This window comes from Lontra canadensis, unplaced genomic scaffold (genome assembly GCF_010015895.1).
Source record: "Lontra canadensis isolate GAN:19392208 unplaced genomic scaffold, GSC_riverotter_1.0 scaffold38, whole genome shotgun sequence".
NCBI lineage: Eukaryota > Metazoa > Chordata > Mammalia > Carnivora > Mustelidae > Lontra > Lontra canadensis.
In genome coordinates, this window is record NW_022631032.1 from 5,021,495 (window position 1) to 5,043,932 (window position 22,438).

At 42.1% G+C, this 22,438-nt stretch overlaps 1 protein-coding gene across 22 annotated transcripts in view; it reads right to left on the bottom strand.

Annotated features, from left to right (window-relative positions):
- KALRN (kalirin RhoGEF kinase) overlaps positions 1-22,438 on the bottom strand; it is a 658,233-nt gene that overhangs the window by 310,227 nt on the left and 325,568 nt on the right. For 18 of the 22 annotated variants that reach the window (XM_032869458.1, XM_032869453.1, XM_032869463.1 and 15 more), the window contains exons 11-12: positions 11,778-11,969; positions 2,584-2,792 (exon numbers count right to left, since the gene is read on the bottom strand). In XM_032869458.1, the coding sequence (XP_032725349.1) occupies positions 2,584-2,792; positions 11,778-11,969 (401 nt within the window). The remainder of the gene's footprint in view (positions 1-2,583; positions 2,793-11,777; positions 11,970-22,438) is intronic. The other 4 variants (XM_032869462.1, XM_032869460.1, XM_032869475.1 and 1 more) reach the window with 1 other exon arrangement.

Below are 22,438 nucleotides of genomic sequence, written 5' to 3' on the forward strand. Positions count from 1 at the left end.
CACTTAGTAATGCCCCGCCCTGCTCACTTCGTGCTTTGCTGTGAAGTAAGACTGTGCCTGTGAATGTGCTCGGTGACCAGAACATGCTGCGTGAGTGGCTGTGAATCCTGAAAGGACATGTGAGAAGTGCCATGTGCTGATGGGGGCCCAGGCCCAGCTGTGGAGAGTAGAGGGTAGGGGCACATTAGGCTGGGGCAACAGCAAGGCTGCCAAGAGGATGTGTTCTGATTTGGGTGTGAAAAGGAGGAACCCAGCCAAGCAGGTGGGAGGCCTGTGCTCTCTGAGCAGAAGAGTCTATGCTAAAGTGGCAGGGGAGGTGACAGGTTATAGAGGGGAACCAAAAGAAAACATACTGAGCTGCTCAGAGAAGTGAGGGGGTGGTGAGACCTCCAAAGAGATCATTATAATAGGTCAGTAATAGGTGTCGAGATGTTCAGATTCTAGGGGGCCCTAAAGCTTGCAATAAAGGGGCACGTTCATTATCTTGTGGCTTCCTGGTTTCTTATACACTGTAAGAAGTCAGAAGAAAAGGGCAAAATCATCAGCATGCTGTCAGCCTGTGTCTGTCTTAGAAGCAGCTGTGTCTGAGTTCACATTGTTTCTGAAGGGGTGTAAGGCCCATGGTCAGGAACCCTTCCTTCTGCCATTCTGAGAGCTCCCAACACCGGCCTCTCTGGGCACCAAACCCACCACTGCACAGACGGCCCAACCAGTAACGGAACATAAGGCAGGTACTCGATGCTCTGTTTTATGCATTTGTTGAGGACTTTGCTGTTGGAAGGATATGCTTGTTCTTTCTGACTGCTCCTCTCAGGCTGTTTTCTATCACACAGCTTCCAGAAGGAAGAGAATAATTTCTGACCATTTTGCACAGCACCAATGTCAGCGTCACACTCACTAGGAGGCCCAGAGATGATGCCAAACCGCCTGAGATGCTTCAATGATGAGTGCCAGCGAAGTCACAGAGACCAAGAGAAGATGTGTGCTCTGCTGGGCAGGAGGCATCTGCCCCTCTCCACCAGGCATGGTTCATGTCTTTTCCTCTTTGACGGGTCTTGAAATCAAGGACGGGTGCCGGGGCTAGAGTCATGCAAGTGGGGGTGCACACGGTCCCCAGTGGTTCTTGGTCACACAGCTAGCTAGGGTCCTCTCTGAAATCCATGGCATCTAAGCTGTAGAACAGGCCTTCGCCATCACAGAGTAGCCCTTGGCCCTTAGGCATCATGTAAGGTTGGCAGGTGAGAGCAGGGGTCACCCCCATGGACCCAGCCCACACAGAACAAAACCCATTAAGCTTCCGAAGAGCATTTGGAGAGGAAACACAAAACCGTCACAAAATTCTAGAGCTGACAGAGTTCCTACAGCGACCCCCTTAATTACACAGATGAAGCAGCTGAGGGCCAGAGAGCTTAAGTGACAGCCTGCTATTTGGAATTTTTTTCAGAAGCCAGTAACAGTAGGGTTTCTTAGATAGGCAGACAAAACTCATATATTATATATTAGTAAAGATGAACTGGGGAAAGAAGGGAAAGAGGTTGTCTTGTTAGTATGCACCAGGAGGACTCAGAAACATCCCACGTGCATGTTTGGAATAGACACAATTAATTTCCAACAGAAAAAATGTGTGGGGCTATCTCAAGGTAAGTTCTCATTGTTTGTTTAATTGGACAACCAGTAACCGGGAAAAACCCTCTCAAATTCGAGTAATTCCCTCAGGCCCCAGGGCTGGCCTGGGACTTGCTGATGAGATTATTTCTGTCTGGGGCTGGCAGAGGTCCCAACACTCAGTGATTCTAGGACAGAGCAAGTCCCTGGGGGGCAGAAGACATCGTTAGCACCATCAAGTCCTACTTGTACAGCACCTGGGCCCAGAGGTGGTGCTGAGGGCTGGCTCACTGCCTGTGACACCTTATCTGAGGAGTCTGTGCCCTTGACAGGAGGAAACTAGATATTGATGACCACAGAAAGGAGGCAATGTTGTGGGTGATTCTAAATGAATGTAAGGTTTTCAACAGGATTTTCCTTCTTGGTTATGTTTGTTTAGGTTGGTACAGAGGGAGTTGTATTTTCTGGGAAGCAAGGAATGGTGGAAAGGTCATATGTGAGCAATGGAGAGCAGACTGGGATAAGGACACACACTCTCTAGATCCCCATGGAGCCAAAGCCAACTGTTTTTGCCACCTGGAGCACTAGCATTCAGGGTTCAGCCCAAGATCAGAAGCCAAATGACATGGGACTCCATAAAGGCTATTTCCCCACATAACCAACTACTCCGTAATTCTTCATGAAGATGCTATTTATTTCCTATTGAATGTGGTTAATTTTTGTGTCTGTGTTACTTATTGATTGCTGAATAACATCATGAATAATACATAATTCTCTGAAACATCAGAGCTTCTTCATTTCCTATTTCATCCTCAACTCAAGTTGGGTATGGCACAGGCATTTTTATATCTGACAGATGGAGAGACTGAAGCTCACAAGAGACCACAAAGCTGGCTGTGGTTGAGCCAAGACTGGGACATAACTTATCTCACATCTAGTCGAGGGCATTTCCCACTGGAGAGCACTGCCCATGCTGACCTGGCCTCGCTGGGCTCCCCTAGGGAGGGAGGCGCTGACCTGAGCTGCTGGATAAGGTCTTCGCCTTCCTTGATGACGTTGAGCGTGGCATCTAGAGTGGCGGTCTGCTGCTGCTGGAACTGTTTGATCAGTTCCTGGACCGCATCCACTGAGTCCGCACAAACGTCCTCCAGCATCTCCTTCTGAAGGTCTTCCATCCATGTCCACAACTGTGGGAGAGAGAGCAGAGACCCCGTGCAGGGCAGACAGGAGAGGTCAGGGCTGGGGCCAGGGCCAGAAAGTCAGACATGGGACATGCAACCTACCCTCCACCAGTCAGTGTGATGTCAGACTGCCCTTCTCACCAGCATACCTACATTTAAATTCATTACACATTTCTGTTAAGTTCACACCATTAAATTCACTCTGTTAAGTTCACTGTTTCTGTTCCCTAAGGATGAGAACCACCCCAGGCTTCACTTCCCTGTGGGTCAGTGAAACTTGCCATCGTAGAGCAGGGTGATCACTCATCCTGGAGACACTAGGAAGAACAGGGGACTGCTGGGGGACATATATTATTTCATCTTTCAGAAAGGAGGGCTGTACATACTCCAGACCGCTAGATGTTGATCTCTAGAGATGTACCATGACTTTGGAAACATGCAAAAAGGAATGCGATGCTCAATAAGAACCAAATGAAGAAGGGGCGCCGGGGTGGCTCAGTTGGTTAAGCCACTACCTTCAGCTCAGGTCATGATCATGGAGTCCAGGGATCGAGTCCCACATTGGTTTCCCTGCTCAGTGGGGAGTCTGCTTCTCCCTCTGACCTCTCCCCTCTCCTGATCTCCCTCTCCCATTTGCTCTCTCTCAAATAAAAAAATAAAATCTTAAAAAAAAGAGAACCAAGTGAAGATTAATTTTAAAAATATGTGTCATGCTAAATTATTTTGGTCTTTTCAGGGGTGCCAGGTTGGTTAGAAGGTTGAATGCTAAAAATGTAGCTTATCTCGATTTCAGGGTAAGGATGAAACATTTCCCCCATTACATTCAAAGCACTGAAAGGCAGCCAGGGTGATATTACTGGTCAGGCAACTTTAAAAGAGCTAAGTATAATGTTGTGAACAGAATAAGTACTGGAAATGATGAGGAGCTGGACTGAATTACTGAAAACTCATGTAATGATAACTCTTTTTCATACTGAAACTAGGTCTCCATGGCCTGCCACAGGGCTCCATTTCTAATACTCCTACCGAGCATGGTCACAAAATGAGGAAGAGAAAGATAAGTCTGATGTTTGCTTAGAAATAAGGAACCTTCACCTGGCTAGCCAGAAAGATAAGCTCAGGGCTCTACCAGGGAGACAACAAAACAAAACAAAACAAAAAATAGTATGGAGAGAAAATGGAGAGACAGAATCAGATGTAGATTTTGGCCTAGTCTTTTAACTCATGGTACCTTTGAATAAATCATTCCATCCTTGGCTCTCTATGACTTCCTGTGTAAAACACATAGCCTGATGTAGGACTCGATCCCAGCACCCCAGGATCATGACCTGAGCCGAAGGCAGACACTTAATGACTGAGCCACCCGGTGCCCCTGAACACATAAAACTATTAATAAACCCTTGGCATTGTGATGATTGCTATAAGGGATACAAATTACTATTATTCAGTGTTCCTGTCATTTAGCAGCTTACAATCTAGTTGTAATTCAGTTTATTTCCTTTACAAAACAAAACAAAACAAAAAAAACACTTTTTTTGTTGTACAAACAGACAGCAAGTTTTCCAGACCATGGAAGCTGGGATACATATTCCTAAATGTATGAATGTATTTATTTCAAATTGGTTTGAAACCAGGAAACCAGGAAGTTCAGGGTATTGGTCACTGTTGGTTCATGTTATTTCATGTTGCCATTTGGCCTAGAGAACAAAAGCATTTTCTACAGGTGCTGAAGTCCCCGGGTAAAAGATAATGGTTTTTCTGAAAAATTACTGTACAGACAGGCAGTAGAGCATAATGGTTAAGAGTTTCAAGCCCCAATTCTACCATGTATCAGTTAGACAACCTTGAGGAAATAAGCTACCCTCTTTGCACCCCAGTTTTCCTTATCAGTAGGGTGGCGATAATAATAGTATGTACCCTCCAGAGTTATTAATATTACTAAGAAGTTGATACCATTTGTGTGTATGTCTATATGTACATATACACAAATAAGTGAGTTATATCCATATCTATCTATATAGATACCTGTATCTATATATACCATTTAGAAACAGTGCCTAGCATAGAGGAAGTGCTAGGTATTATATTTAAAAGATACTTTTGATGCAAGCCACCTCCAGTTCCCACCAGAAGGCAGCAGGAAAGTTTAAAGTACTCCTTCATTTCAGAACTAGTAAAAGATCAACACCAGATTTGGTCTTTCAGTAGGCTAGGCTGAGCTGGGCCTCTCTTTGCTGTTTTTGCTGCTTTGTCCTGGGATGGCTAAGGAAAGCCTAGAGACTGGAAAGTCTAGCTATTTCTAAAGGAAAGAAAGGAAGAAGGAAAAGAAAAGAAAAGGGAAAGGAAAGGAAAGGAAATAAAAGCAAAGGAAAAGAGGATGTAAAGAGAGAGATAAAAACTGTAGATACCAAACAAGTCATATAAGACTTGATTAGAAAGTTGAAAGAAAGAAGAAACAAGAAGACTTGAAAAGAAACTTGATGTGTTGAGGGAGGACAAGCATTGAGACGGAAGACCGATCAGGGTAAGGTTGGTACTTGCTATTACAGGAATAAGAGACAGAAAAGAGGATTATAGGGTTCTTGAGAATTTTATTTGATTTAAGATAATTCTGTTCTCAGTACCATCCTTAAGCTATTTTAATGGCTTCATAGCTTAGAGGTCTTTTCTTCTTTTTTTTGTTCTCCACACCCAGCTCCCAGTGGAGCCCAATGTGGGGCTTGAACTCATGACACTGAGATCAAGATCTGAGCTGAGATCAAGAGTCAGACACTTAACTGAATGAGCCAGGCACTCCATTCTCTTATTCTTAATAAAACTTGAACACCTCTGGTGTAGGTCTAGGGAAGAAAGCATCATTTTTTCCTGAGGAAATCCACCATGCTTCATGGCTCTCCCTCCTCCTGATGGTCATGCAGCTAAACAGCAGGGGTAAAGAAACCGACCATAGAAATTGCCAGATAAAAATGAGACATCAGTGCTATAAACAAAGGGACTAGGGAAAGAGTAGGGACATTTGAGAATACACTCTGATCTCTGAAGTCACTGTCATTAGAAAAATGTGTCCTTCCCCCAAACAGTCTTTGACTAGTGAATTGAAACTGATTTCTCACATTTCTAGTCACATATTCTATTACATTATAAATAAACTTGTCTAAGGCAGAATCAAACCTACTTGCTGCTAAGGAAAATCAGCTAAGAGATAAATGATGAAGGACAGTACTCGGTGCAGCTCAGCCCAGTGGTTAGCAGGCTGATAAGAAAAGGAAGCACTGGTCTACCTTCAGGAGGATAAAATGTCAGACAAAATTGCTTGTGATTAAAGAGAATTTGGCTTGGAGCTAGGGAAGGGGACTACAGCACCAAAGACAAAATATTAGTGACATCTTTCTCTATCTGTCCTTCTGTTATGAAAACAAACAGAAGAAAAGGAGCTCTTGAATGAAACTGGTATTTACTGGTGATAATTCTTGATTCTGCCTCTGTTGGCTACTCCTTGAGCATGAGAAAACGACTTTACTTCAACCACTTCCTATTGAAACTGGTCAGTGTGTGCACGTGTAGGCATGTGTATGTGTGGGCTCTCCAGCTTATCCCTAAAATCCCTTCCAGCTCTAATTTGCTATGGTTTCTCTTCAAAGGCTAATGTCAAGAAGAGGGTAGCAAAGAAATGGCTTTCTAAACTGAAACACAGTAGTCACAGCTTGGACACAGAGACACCCAAAGTTCAGAAACTTTAGCAACAGTTTGAGGAAAACTATGATATCAAGTTAAGACACTATTAGCAACCTAGAAAGCTTGAGTTGTGAGCCACTTGCAATCCCACAAGGTCACACCCACACAGGTGACTGTAGGAGCAGCACATTTAAATCGCAAGCTCATACTACGATTTTTTGAATAAGGACCTCTGAGGCGTACATAAAGTAGACAAAAAGGAACATTAGTGTCCCTAAACTATGAGTAAGGGTCAATATTCTATTTCCTAGGCTACAATTTTCCCATCTGAATGTCCTGTGGGTTTCCTTCTGTATATGTGTCCATCTGACTTACCCCTGAAGAGTGTGCCTAGATTGCTTTGAAAATAATCCACATCAGAGCACCACTTCTATTAGTAATTTACTAGTTATCAGGCAGCCAGTGAAACCCAGTCAGAATGGTCTCTCCCTTCAAGCTACCACAAGCAATGACTGCCAAAACTAGGTAAACTCATGGAGTGTGTGAGGTAATCCTGTTGTTCTCCATTTGGTTTCTCTCCCCTAGGGTGATCTTTTTTACCCTCTGTGTAAGGAGAGTCCAACACATTAGCACTGCATCTTTTCCTTCAATCCACTGCTTCCAGAATGACTCTCATGTTTCAGCCATTTCCAGATGCTCTTCTTGGTCAAACACACCTGTAGTGGGACTCTTTCCTTCAGGGCTCTGCTCTTTGGTTGGCAATGATTACTCGGTCCATGTGGACAGATGCACTTAGGTGGTTTTATGTGTTCTTCCTCTCAGAGAACACATGTGGTTGTGGCCCCAAATACCTGTATCCAAACAATGGACCTAATTTGAGAAGTTCTAGAACCTTAGCAAAGGTGCAGTGGATGGAGCCTTTGAACGTACTACATGAAGTTAGTCCTAGGAGTGAACCGGGGAGTTCAGGAGCCCATACTGCCTGCAGAGAAGGAGGCAATGGAAAAAGGCAGGGAGGAAGGGCAAGGAAGGGAGACACTAGGAAGTCTGTAGAACTAATGAGGCTTACGTATGAGTGGTTACGGAAGAAGGTAGTCTACCGTACCACTTTCCTCTGCTGATTGGCGGTTCGCCTGCACAGCTGTGGAGCACTGTGCTGGGACAATCCACAGCCCTAAGATGTCTCACAGATCTAGCTCCACAGGGTGAACCGCCCTCCCCTCACTTTGAAGAGATCATTTTTCTTTGGCATCGATGACCAGCTTTTATTTCTTAAACAAATATCGTGACAGTTGGCAATTGAGATGGAGGCCAAAACTGTCTTGTTCTTGCAAGCATCATTGCTTTGGAAGACTGATTTCGTTTTGGTTCTGTGGTGGGTGGGGAGAGGACCATGTGTTCATATGAGTGTCTGAGGTGTTTGTGGGATGTGTGTGTGTGTGTGTGTGTGTGTGAGTGTGTGCGTGCCTGTTTGAGCAGAAAATAGCACGGAAGAATGATTTCACAAGTTTAGAAACAAATAGAAATGGGCATTTAATTAAGCTGTGTAATAAAGAGTCAAGGTTGATTATCTTGGCCACATTCTTTAGTTAATTTGACTCTCATATTATTACTAGAAAAATATGTAAAAATGGATATTTTGAAAGCCCAGCAATTGCAGCATTTCCATGGAAACACACAAGGAAAGAGAATTCTGTCTGGACAATCTCTGTGGAGCAGATGACACTTGCTACAAATGCCTTCTCCCTGGACAAAGAAAATGAGGACTTGAGTAAATTCTTCTCCCTACATTCTCCCTAGCTCTCAAGAACAGCAAAATGCCAGCTGCCCTCCTGTCCCCAGGCAAAAAGAAGCTATTGGAAAGTTCAGCACAATAGATACGAATAGTTGAAGCTCTGTGAACATCAGAAGGTCCCAACACATGTTTGTCGGTTCTCTTTATAGTGTAGCTCTTCTCTCCAAAGAGGATGACAAATTTTATTTTTGTAAAATAACACTAATTGGGATTGTTATGGATTTCCAATCAAACATGTCATTGAAGGAAAGTTATAAAACAAAAGAATGCAGAAGATAATTAAATCATCCATGCATTTAACTTCTTTGTATACTGCTTTCTGGTCTCTATTCTGTGTGTGTATCAAAATTGTGATCGTGCTGGATATACAGTGTTCTATATATTACACTACAAGCCCTTTCTCATGCTATTCATAATCTTTGACAATGTGATTTATAATAACTATATAATATTTTGCTGGCTAGATGTACTGTGAATAGTTTAATGGATCATTCAACATGGACTATTTAGATAGTTTTTAATTATTCAAATTATGAAGAACACTGCAAATTATGAAGAACACTGCAATAAAATGGTTAGAAGGTTTTAACTTTCCAGACTCCCATGGTCACCAAGAATTCAAGATGCAGGGCCAAAAGGATTAAACACACTATTCAATCTATAGAAGAAATGGGCTTGGAGGGTATCTTTCTCATAACTTCCTCCTGTTTCCTCTCTGATCCTAATTAGAGTAAATCTTTTGATGTAGGAAGTGGGAAAAAGTAAAATTATGAACTTCAGCCTGGGGAGTCACGGGAAGCCTAGGTTAAATCATTTATGAAGGCGGATGCTCAGTTCCTGCCCAGAAATCTCTTGTACAGGGGGCTCTACCTAATTCCTTCAAAATCATATCCCACAATAACATTCTATTACACAGTGGCATTAATGCAAAAACTCAGGAGACAACTGATGCAGATAGGAAGAAAGAAAAGGAAGGAGGAGGGGGTGCCTCGGTGCCTCAGTTGGTTAAGTATCTGACTCTTGATCTCAGCTCAGTTCTTGATCTCAGGGTCGTGAGTTCAAATCCCACAATGGGCTCCACACTGGGCATGGAGCCTACTTAAAAAAAAAAAGGAAGGAGGAAGAAATTAGCCATAACTAGGCAGAAAGGATCTGTGACAGTATTTATCAGCCTCTGCCTCCCACACCTACAACCTAGCAACACTTTGCATTTCTCAGCTAAGATCTACCCTCCCCATCAAGGCCCTGTTTCAAGGGTTGAAAATGTAAAGAGGAAAAAGAAGGGTAAGGAGAAGGAAGAACAGCAGAGGAGGGGAGGAGATAGCAGAGGAACATGGGAGGAGAGAGTATGGAACAGCAGAGGCAAGCACGAGCAGTCTTCTGGAAGACACGTAAGGTCTCCACAGGTGAGAAGCTCCATCACGACGTAGACAGACTCTTGCGAGCCCGTTTCCCCGTTTGAAACTGTGTTTAAGAAAATCTAAACCAGGGGCGCCTGGGTGGCTCAGTGGGTTAAAGCCTCTGCCTTCAGCTCAGGTCATGATCCCAGGGTTCTGGGATTGAGCCCCGCATCGGGCTCTCTGCTCAGCAGGGAGCCTGCTTCCTCCTCTCTCTCTGCCTGCTTCTCTGTGATATCTGCCTGTCAAATAAATAAATAAAATCTTTAAAAAAAAAAAAGAAAATCTAAACCATAAGATGATCATGACGATTCCATGTGTCTGGCAAGGAGTAGGTGCCCAATTAAAAAAAAAATACTACCTATTATGCATTGAGTGCTTACAATGAACCACATCTTAGGTCAGAGAAATCATCTGTATTATTTCAGACTTACTCTTATTTATTATTGTTATTATCACCATCAAATAAAGAAGATGAAAAGAAGAAAAAGAAAGGAGTCTTGAACACTAGAACTATAAGGGGTCTTGGGGCCACTGAATCCAACTGCATGATTTTATAGATGGGGCAACCTAGGGCCAGGGGCATAGTGATCTGCATAAGATCACATGGTTGTTTTTTGTTTTTTGTCTTTTTTTAATTATGTTATGTTAGTCACCATATAGTATATCATTAGTTTTTGGCTCACATGGTTCTATAGCAGCAGACTCTGGACTAGAATACCAGTCTTTAGGTCCATGCACAGAACATGGAGAGAGGGCTAAACTAACCTCACCCATCACCTCTCTGGGCAGCGAGCACCCCCATAGCCCTCACGGGGAACATGACTCCTGTTCATTCTTGCTCCATTCCATCACTCACAGGCTCATAATTAGAAGAGAATACACAAGACTTTGCTTTCTGAAACCATTAAGAATCAGGTGAGCCCCAAGCAAGCAGACAGCCCGGCAGGAAAACCTGGATTAAAGCTAATCCCCTTGCTTTACAGACACTCATCAGAGAGTGGCTGTGGGTCCCACAGAGAAGAACCAGAGCCATCTTCAGGGAGCTCGCCAGCCCTCCATCTGCCTGGGGAATCTCAGTTTAGAAAACATTATCTTTTCATGTTTTTCTCTGATAGGCACTGCAATGATTTGCATTCATTCCCACCAAGTGTCAGAAAAGCCTGTGAAGTAGTAACAACCAGGCTTCTTAATGCATTTCAAATATCAAAAAATCAACTTAATTAAGCAGGGTTAATTTTTTTTTCCTGAGAAGCAATCAAACTCTAATTAATACTCTATTAAAATGAATTCCTGGGGGAACACAAGCACGCATACACCTAATGAGTTCATCTGCCAAGGGTGTTATTATAGAAGATGCTCAGTGTGCCTCCTCGCTGGCCACTTACTCCATTTCAGAGTGTGCCATGTTAATCAGAAATGAAAAGCAATTGCAGGTTTGCAGCCCTCCTCCTCTCTATGAGGCCCTCCGCCCTGCCAATAGTGTAACCTAATCCATCCTCCCCTCTCCCCTCTCCACTCTGTGAATGATTCAGGCCGGACTTAAGCCCAGCTGGCTTCCTCCTGCATGAGGGTAAGTTCCCTTTTCCTTCACCGGGCGGCTGCTCCACCACCAGGCAAGTTGAGAACCAACTTGCTTTAACGTCAACCCTCTGGCAGACCTCATTAAGAAGATTTAATCCTCTGTTTTAAAAAGATAAAAGAAAAACACGGAACACATTCGCAAACTCTGTATGCTTCTTGCTGGTAGCAAAGATGATCAAAGTTCTGCTGGACTGATTTCTGACAGGAAACAGCAACCAAAAGAAAGTGGGTCTGGGATGGGAAAGGAGTCGGCGATTATACATTTCCTTTTGCCATGGCTATTTCTACACCAGGGATCCCCAAATTTCTCCAGCTGCAGACTGAATGCCCTAGCAGACTTCGTCAATGACCTGCTTCTGTGGCTCTTCCCTCACTAGAGATGAGAAGGGAAAAATTTTGTTCCATTCTGGTTGAGAACTAAATACAGGTTATCAGGGGCAAATTGCGAGTGTCATCACTGTCAGGAGGCTAGGAACCCTAAGACCACCCAGGCCCCCGGGGCATACCAGCCAACGCTCTCTTTCCACCAGCCCACCTTACCTCTTTGGTGTGTGTGTGGAAGGAGACAGACATGTCCAGGAGAAGTTTCCGCTGTTCGACCCGACGCACAAAGTCCTGGATGCGTACCTCCAGGTGTCGAGCTGCCTTGTAGATCTCCTCGGGGTCACATTCCCCCGTCTGAGCCAGCTGCTCGGCGGCTTCTAGGAGCTTGTCCGCATTGGTGTAGGTATTCTGCCAGCAGCAACAGTGAGCGAAAGTCAACTTGCAGTCACTGACCGAGCTTCGCGCCTTCCCCCAGCCCACCCGGGGCTGCCCAGAGCTGCAGCGCAGGGCGTAGGCGGGGAGCCCACAGCTCCCTGATCCAGCACGGAGGAGCTGAGTGCCAGGCTCGCCCGCCGCCTCTCAGCAAGCTAGCAGCTTGGCAGCTTGGCACAAGTGGGCACTAGCTAGGTGCCTCCTCCGTCCCTGAGATTTCTCAGAGATGGGATGTCCCTGGGAAGAAGCGAGGAGGCATGCGAGAACCCCAGTCCCCGTGCGCTGCGACTCCCCACCCTTGCGAAGATCCATCACTGCCTTTGCATCTCAGGCTGTAACTGCCAGAGTCAGAAATACCTCATCCACAAAAATCGTCTGTGTTTCTATGCGAGAACACCCAGGAAACAATAACTAGGAGACTTGTTTGACTTTTGCCCCCAAGTTCCCTGTGACTACTGGTGTTTATCTTTTGGAATAGAGCTATCTCTTTGCAGGGGAAGGGGTCAGCAATTCCAGGGAGCTGACAGAAGGAAGCAGCCACGGTCAGAGAGAGGAGATGCAGGCTGCTCCCTGTGCACCCAGTGAAGGCTTAATGTTTGCAGGAAGGCTGGGGAGGAGCCTGGCGATCTTAAGAGACTGCTGCACTCGCATATTGCCACACGCACACACACACTCCTCCAACCCCTGTCTGTACACACCACGGTATTCTCTAGAGCATTTAAAAAGGCAACCAGCTTGTAATTATTATTCATCAGGACGGGAGTCACTGCCTTTATAAGAGTTATGCCACGGATTCAACTTTTCCTCATCAGGCTTCCCTTAAAAAAGATCCTGATATTCCCTGCTTGAGAACTGGTGACTCAAGTGTCTATCATATTTCTTAATATCCCTACAGTCATGCAATGCCCTATGGAGTGGTGAATAAGTGGTGACTGGTGAGGATGCAAATCTGGCAAAAGGAAAGTATCAAATGCACAGTGAATGAGAACTGAAATGGGTTTATGAGTAATGACTTGGCCTATGGAGAAGTGTTCTTTAGTGTCCGTGGAGTTTTCATTTTTTATTTTGTTTTTTTTTGGGGGGGGGGGTTTTCTTTTTTTTTTCTTTTTTTTTTTTTTTTATTCACCTGAAGATCTGGGCATTAAAGATTGAATTGTACTCCTTGCCCCCAACCTGAAAATTCCCATGTTGAAGTCCTAACACCCAGAACCTCAGAATGTGACCTTATTTGGAAACCGAGTCATTGCAGATGTAATTAGTTCGGACGAAGTACTACTGGAATAGAGCGGGTTCCTAATCTAACACGAGAATGCCATGTGAAGATGAAGCAGAGATTGGGGCATGCATCTATGGGGCAAGGAATGATAAACATTCCCAGCAAACCACTAGAGTTAAGAGAGGCAGGGAACAGATTCTCCCACATAGCCCTCTGAAAGAACCAATCCTGTTGACAATTCGATCTTGGACTTCCGGCCTCCAGAACTGACAGACAATACATTTCTGTTGTTTAAGCTCCCTGGTTTGTGCTGCTTTGTTATGGAAGCCCTGGAAAGCTAATGCACTGGGGTCGAAACTTTCAGAGGCTGTTGACACAGACTTTCAGTTTTACTGAGGAAGATGGGCAAGCCTTCAGTAAACACGTGTCCTGGTTTTAAGAAATACTTAGAGAGGTCCCCGTGGCTACTTAAGGAATGTTGTCTGAAAAACAATGGCCTAGGCAAATGTTGTCCCAATGCAGGTGAGTAGAGTGGTGGTAGGACTTGAAAAGGAGGAAGAATCCCTCGGTGCCACTTAGGGAATTCATGGAATTGTGGTTGTCCACAATTTCTAGTAAATATACCCAGAGCAGATGGAAGGGAGTTTTGTTTTTGTTTGTTTGTTTGTTTGTTTGTTTGTTTTTTTCAGGAATCCCTCATATTTTCTATCTTAAACCCTACAGAATTTCAGGAAACCCCAAAGAAACCCACAGGTTGTGACCTTATATTTTCTAGGCAAAAAATAAATATCTGTGGCAAAGCCAAAGCAAGCTTATTTGAAAGTGAAGTTTGAGACCAATAAGAGATAAATAAAAAACAAAACTGAAGGACCCACTGCACATAAAGTGGACAACTTGTCCCAGTTTGTCTGGGATTTTCCTGATTTTAACACTAGACGTCCCATCACTTCTGAGCAAGTTGGAATGGCTGATCACCCTAAGACATACCTAAAACACCTTAAGACATGCTCTGAGTCTCTCACGAGTACAGATGCATATGCAATGTATGCTTCCTCCAAAGATTATTATATAATCATTCTTGAAAGAAATACTATGGTAACACTTAACACTGGGCAAGTAACACAGTAATAATTAAAGGTTAAAGTTTCTTGACATGATAGCAAAACTGAGAGTAAAAATAGTCAATAAGAGGTGCCTGTGTGGCTCAGTGGGTTAAGGCCTCTGCCTTCAGCTCAGGTCATGATCCCAGGGTTCTGGGATCGAGCCCCGAATCGGGCTCTCTGCTCAATGGGGAGCCTGCTTCCTCCTCTTTCTCTCTGCCTGCTTCTCTGCCTACTGTGATCTCTGTATGTCAAATAAATAAATAAAATATTAAAAAAAAAAGTCAATAATTATTGAATAATTTTCACATGCCAAGAACCATCTAAAGATTTATATGTATATTAACTTCTTAATCTACAAAATAACCCTATGAAGTCAATACAACCATTAGCCCCATTCTACAGATGAAGAAACTGAGGCACAAATAATTTCTGGCCAAGGTCATATGTCTCATAAGTGACAGAACCAAGATTAAAATCTTTTCTGGTTTCAGAGACCAAGCTCCAAACTATTATACTATGCAGTCAGATGAAGAAGGGCCTTGGTGTGCCATGCTGAGGAGTTTCACCCCAAACACAGCAGGAAGCCACTAACAGTTCTAAATAGAGGACAGATGTGATAGGTAACTAGTGTATAAAGACCCTGCCCTGCCTCTATATACAGAGTGAAGGCAGGATTTAGCAGAGAAGGAACAGGGCTTCTCATTGACATGATTCCCTTTTCTTTATGCTCACAGTACTCTATGTTTATCCATTTCATGGCCATTATCATCCCTATAGTAACAATGTGCTCCCATGGGTATCTCTCTACTGGTCTGTGAGCCTAAATGTAGGTTCCATGTTTCATTCATCTTTGGTTCTTCATACCAGGAACCATGACTGGTTTACTACAGGTACTTGTTAAATGCTTACTGAATGAAAAGGCACAGAGATGGGAATGAGCATGGTATGTTTGGATAAGCTGAGTCAACATGAATAAATTAGACAGTGGTTAGAAATGATACTGGATAATGCAGAAAAGAGAAAATAGATTTTATAAAGAGAAAGGGATAATAAAGACAGGAGGAAGGGCAAGGTAGTCAATGCTAAAAGCTGGGCTCCCTGCTTTACCTGATGGCTGGCCCTCCTCCCTATCACTACCAGAAAGAGATTCTAAAAAGCAGATCCAATCACACCTTTCTTCTACTCAAAACTGTTCAGTGGTTTTCCACTGCCTTTGGGGTAAAATTCCTTAGCATGGCATGCCAGGCCCTTCTTCATCTGACACTTGCTTTTTCTCAACAGCCCCAGCTCACATTTATCCCCTACAGCCAATGAAACAACCTGCTTACACTACCAGAAACTAATTGCACTGAATCCTGCCTCTGTTCTGCCTGAGATGCTCTTCCTCTACTTTTTGTACATGACCAATTCTTACCCTTTAAGGCCCAGCCTAGGCATCACTTTCTCCAGAAAGTCCATCCTCATAGCCACTTCTTACACAAGGTTGGCTTAGATGTGCTCCTCTGAGGTCTCAGAGTGATCTGTGCCAAGCCCCTCCTTGGTACCTGCCATATTCCAATGCAAATATTTGCCTTTCTCATCTGCTAAGAGGCACACAATGTCTTTTATCTCTTTCCGTTAGTGCCTGGCACCAAGTAAATGCTCCATAAATATTTAGTGAATGAATTAATAAATTAAAGAATACATCACTCCCCCATCAATCCTAATATTCAATCCTTGGCTCTCTTCAACTACTTCAACTACAAGACCTTACATGCTAGAATTCATATGCAGTGTTCAGTCCCACTTGATTTATTCTACTTCCTGGTATAGTCCTGAAATAGGAATGTGCTTAGAGAATATCAACTAGAGTATAACCAAAGCACTTCTGTTCACCTTCTGACCAAATAAACAGCAGTTTCTGCCCCAGGTCCAGGGTTGGACTTCACTCTGAGAACAGTTCCTAGGCATTCTTTGGTTTCCAAGCTTCCTAGCCTCTGCCTTGTACTTGACCCCTTAACAGAATTACCCAACTGATATGTCAAAATGGGTAGAAGAGCTGGGTTATTGATCCTTCAGCTACTGAGGCTTTCAAGCAGGGCCTGTGGTCATCCTGAGTCAGACAACTGGGACACACAGATAGCTGTAATTTCTGTTCTTCTCTCCTAATCCCTATGTCAACCAGGTAAAACGCCCTAGATAATTCAGGCCTTCAGTCTACCTTCCATTCACCCTGCTGCAGCCCTAGCCCATTATTTATTTATTTACTTATTTTTGCTTTTTCCTCATGGAAGAATAGAACTAGGATAACTTGTCTCTAGTTATCTCTGGATTTTGACATTAGTGAATGGCAGACAAATCAGGGTGATATCCCAAACTTTACATCAGAATAGTACTTTACAGTTGACAAACAAATTTCTTTCACCTTCTTTCTTTACCCAACCTTGGGCAGATATGCAGAGAATGCATCTGTGTGTGAGGACATGAGCTAAGGCTGGGGAAAAAAAAAAACCTGAAGGAATTAAAGGTAATGGCACCCACTATTCACACAAGGCTGGGAATGGTACCTGTTTCCACCAGGGACACTGGAAAACCTCATGAATCATAGGATATTAGGTAGAGTACTCAGAAGAGTCTTGCCTCAGCAGGGGCAAATAATTAGCCCTAACCTAGCACTGCTGTGGTACTGCTTAACAAATTTTATAAGACCTGAACAGATCAAACTTTTATCAAGTAACTTAACTATATCCCAGAACAAAGCTTAAGAATATTTATAGGAATACAGAAATATTCAGCAACCAACAAGGTAAAATTCACAATGTCTGGTGTCTAATAAAAAACTACTAGACAGGGGTGCCTGGGTGGCTCAGTGGGTTAAAGTCTCTGCCTTCAGCTCAGGTCATGATCCCAGGGTCCTGGGATTGAGCCCCACATCAGGCTCTCTGCTCAGTGGGGAGCCTGCTTCCTTCTCTCTCTCTGCCTGCCTCTGTGCCTACTTGTGATCTCTGTCAAATTAAAAAAAAAAAAAAAAAACTAGTACACATACAAAAGAGCAAGAAAATATAACCTATCATGAGGAGAAAAATCAATCAAAACTGACTTACAACTGACACAGATATTAAATTGGCAGATAAAGCTTTTTGAAATGGCTATTATAATTGTATTTCATACGTTCAAAAGTTAAATAGAAAAACAGAAGATACTTAAAAAAAAAAAAAAGACCTTGCACTTGAAGAGATGAAAAATATACTGGATTGTAGTAGGTTAAACAAAGGAGAGGAAAGATTACTGAACTCAAAAACATAGCCAGAAACTATTCAAAGTGAAATGCTGAGAGAAAAATAATTTTTTTAAATGAAGTATCAGTGAGCTGTGGGACAACTTTAATAAAGCTTGTAATTGAAATCCCAAAAAGAGAGTGTGGGAAGAAGAAAAGATGTTTAAAAAAATAATGACCCCCAAATTCCAAACTTACCAAAAACTATAAAACCACAGATATAATAAACTAAAACTTAACCTAAGAAACCCAAGGAAAATTACACCAAGGCACATAAAAATTGAGTCAAACGAAGTGGCAAAAAAGGAAAGGAAATCTTAAAAGTGGCCAGAGGAAAAAAGACATGTTACACACACACACACACGCGCGCGCGCACACACACACAGAGATGTAAAGATTGACAGCAGACTCCCTACAAGAAACAAGGCAAGAAGAAAATTGTGGAACAACATCTTCACTAAAAGGAAAAATCCTGTCAACCTAGAATTCTATGTCCACCTCAAGTATTTTTCAAAAACAAAGGTGAAATAAAGACATATTGAGGCATATGAATCTGAAAGAATTCTTCATTAGCAGACTTGCATGACAAGAAACATTTAAGGAAGTCCTTCAGAAAGAAGGAAAATGGTACTGGATGGAAATACAGATTCACACATAGGAATGAAGAAGAACTCTAGGGGGGAAAAAATGTAAGATTTTTTTCTTATTATTTAAGTCTCTTTAAAATATAATATAAAAATAGCAAAGTAGCATGGAGTTTATAGCACATGTATAATAAAACATATGACAACAATAGTACAAAGGTCAGAAACGGAAAAACAGAAATGTACTATTATAAGGTTCTTATATGTAAAATGTAAAATGAGCTCATTTGAAGCTTCACATCATTTGAAGGTGAACTGTAATAAATTAAAGTCACATACCATAACCAACCCTAAAGCAACCATTAAAGTAACAAAATAGTTATAGCTAATAAACCAACAAAGGAGATAAAATGTAATCATAAAAAATACTTTGTTCTCATGATAAGTACATTCTTTAATCCCCATCATATATTCCCCTCATCCCCCCTCCCCCCTCCTCTTTGGAAACCATCAGTTTGTTCTCTATAGTTAAGTGACTGTTTCTTGGTCTCTTTCTCTCTCTCTCTTTTTTTTCCTTAGCTGGCTTGCTTTTTCTTAAATACCACATATGTGTAAAGTCATATGGTATTTGTCTTTCTCTGACCGGCTTATTTTGCTTAGTATTATACTCTCTAGCTCTAGACTAAAAGTACATTAGTGCTTTCCAAGGGATACTGGGGCTGAAGTGATTGCTAATGGTTTCAGAATTTCTTGTGATGAAATTGTTCCAAAATTAACTGTGATGATATTTGCACAATTCTGTGAATATACTTGGAACCATGGAGTTGTATACTTTAAAGGGGTGAATTGTATGTTATGTGAATATATCTCAATAAAGCTGTTTTTTAGGGAAAAGGAATATTCAATTAACCCAAAACAGAAAGAAAAAGGAAGATAAGAATAGATGAAAGAAATAGAAAAAATATAACAAGATGATAGATAAAACATATCAATAATCACATTAAATATAAGTTGTCTATATACCATAATCAAAGGGCAGAGATTGTCAGGTTGGATTAAAAGGCAAGCCCCAACTATGTGCTGTCTACAGGGATACAGTTTAAATGTAAAAACACAAATAAATTAAAAGTAAAAGGGCAGAAAAATTGCAGCATTATAACACTAATCAAAAGAAACCTGGGGTGGCTTTATTAATATCAGACATAGTAGATTTCAAAGCAAATCATATTCCTGGGGAAAAAGAAGGTCATTTCATAATGATAAAGGGGTCAGTTCATCAAGAGGACATCATAATGCCAAACATTTATGCACCTATGAACAAAGCTTTAAAATACATGAAGCAAAAGCTGACAAACTTTCAAGGAGAAACAGATAAATCCACAATCACAATCAGAGATTTAATACCCCTCTCCCAATAATTAAATAGAAAAAGTAGACAGGAAATTAGTAAGGATATAGGAGATGTTTAGACTTGATCTAGCTGGTCTGACTGACATTTATTAATACTCCATCCACAAATAGCAAAATACACATTCTTTCCAAATCTTTACAGAACATTTACTATCAAAGAACACAGTATAAGTTTATGAGGTGTCTACAGGTCTGCTAGGCATTGTATTAGGCTCCTTATATACATTACCTCTAAACTTTAGGATCAATTTTAAGATGGGCATTATTAATTTCATTTTTCAAATGAGAAAACTGAGGCTCAGAGAGATAAAGTAAGATGTTTGAAGAATGCTCCATAGCTAGAAAATGGCAAGCAGGGTTTCTGTGGCTGTTACCTTCAGGTACTTTTCACTAAACCATATATCTCTCTAAGACTGAATGTAAAATCTCTACCTCCTCTGCTTCCCTGTTACTTTGCATTTTATTTGTTCTTATGACTTTGATTTCTAAATTATGATATTGCAATTATTCTTTTGCAATTGCTATTTTTTGTTTTGTTTTGTAATACACTTCAAAGTGCATATGGTGACTTCCAGAGAAATCTGTATTCTCCTTGAAAGGAAAGGACTCCTTGAGTCCTATCTTACTCATCTTTTCTATCTGAACTACTCATCAATGTACCTAGTAGGTGCAACACTCTCCTTTCAATTGGCACTGAATCCCAAAGCAGCCCAGGATCTTGTCAGCAGTAAGGCTTGGAAATGGATATTTACCTTGCCTTCTAATGTAGGTAGTACCCAGTTTAAGAATGAGTATTGACCTAAAAGTTCCTTTGTAAAACTCTTTTTTTTTTTTAAAGATTTTTTATTTATTCATTTGAGTGAAAGGAGAGAGAGGGCATGGGCAGGGAGGTAGGTCAGAGAGAAAGGGCATGGGGGGAGGTGGGTCTCACTGAGCAAGGTGCCTGATGTGGGACTCAATCCCAGGACCCTAGGATCATGAACTGAGCTGAAGGCAGATCCTTAACTGACTGAGGCACCCAGGTGTCCCCCTTTGTAAGCCTCTTATTTAACACTGAGAATGTAAATGGGAGTTAGATTCCCAGGATAAAGAAATTCAGTTGAGCACATAATATGTTTAATATTTGGTACTAACATAGTACATCATGTACAATTAACCAACATTCATAACTAGGCTGATGTAGGAAAATGTTTTTCAGTTTTCATTCCCAAACACCAGGCACACATTTCTTCTCCATTTGCTGGCTCTCACAGGGAGGCAGGGGATAGACTCTGGCAATGGCCAAATGGTCTTTGGTGGGCAGCAGTAGGGAAAAAGGAGGAAACTGCTCCTAAAACCAGTGATGGTTAACCCACCATATTACATCTGCTAGAAGGACATCTTCTTACAGTGTTCTGAATAAAGGAACAAATGATAGTTGCCTTCATTAGGGCAATTTGTATGTCCAAACAAGGAGCGTCTAATGAGTAGTCCTAATTAGAGGCTCCTTAAATTGGAGACTCTCTGTACAAATATTCAGTCTATTGGGACTAATACCTAAAATAACTACTATAGATGTCAAAAGCTCCCAACATAAATGGTTTGGATGTTGAGATTATCTCCAAAACCTCACTGCTGGCTATATCACAAACACATACACAATCACCACCCTGTCCCATTCTCACACGCATTGCTACTTGCTAGGAGCATTTTCTTCTCTCTATCTGAGATGTTGTAGCCCCTTTTCCTATTAATGACAAACAGTGTATTTCCAGAACTCCACATATTTTAAGTAAAGCTTTTTTTTTTAAAGTAAAGTTTTATTTTCCTACAGTTTAATTTTTATGCATTTAAGAATATACCAAGGTCTAGGAATTCTGAGAAAAGAATAGCAGTTATTTTTCACTAGGGTGTTCTCTCTTTTACTGACCCTTTTCTTTCCTTTGAATCGCACCAGCCCTCTTCATTTACATGCTATACTTTGAAGGAACTTCAGTGTTCTTCCTCTTAGCTACAGGCTAGAGGCTGAAAATCTAGTTACTAGCAGGCAAGAGAGCAAAAGAATAATGAAAACTGTTAGCATGTGATCTATTATCATCTATCTATTTAATATAACTACAACAACAACATAGAAACAATTTGTTTTCTGGACCAAAAGACAGGGTGGATCCTAGAGGTTGCCAACACAGGTTATAAGGTATGATTTGACAGGAAACATTAGGTCTAGCTTGTAAGAAAGACTGGTCAGTTTCCAGAAAATGTGGCCATGCCTAGGGGGCTGAGACAGAAAGCAAGAAAGGACTTTGTCCCTGACTTTCCCCCTTCCTGTGCTTCCAGGGCCTGGAAAGCATTCGAAGGTAGACACCGGGCTATAGGCTGGGCCTGGGAGAGCAAGACTGGTGCTCGATGGAAGATGTTGCAAACAGGAGGGAGGATTAGAGGCCAGAGGCTGGCCTAGAGCCCCAGGCTGGGACAAAGGAAAGGGTCCTAGGGACCTGAACAATCAGGAGGTCAAAACCAGGAGAATGCCACGCAGACACAAAGCTCTGAAGACTGAACTGAGGAGGGAAGCATTTCATCTTCTTCCTGCTGAACAGGCCCCAGATGTAGCCAGCTGGATTCAATATTGCTAGTAAGCATCCTACCACTCCCAGAAATTGATAACATGGTTTCCACCCTAGCCACCCTTCCCTCTCCTTACTTCACCAACTCTCCTTGAATTGGCAAAATAATGAAGGGGAACACATAAGCATAACAGAAAAACGTGGGCAAACATTCAAAAAGCGAACAAGGTAGACCTAAGTGTTCAGACACAGATACGTAGATTGCCCAGTTATCATGGCCCTGTAGAAGTTCATTCTCACGTGGATGTCTGCAAGCCACAGAAACAAGCAGGT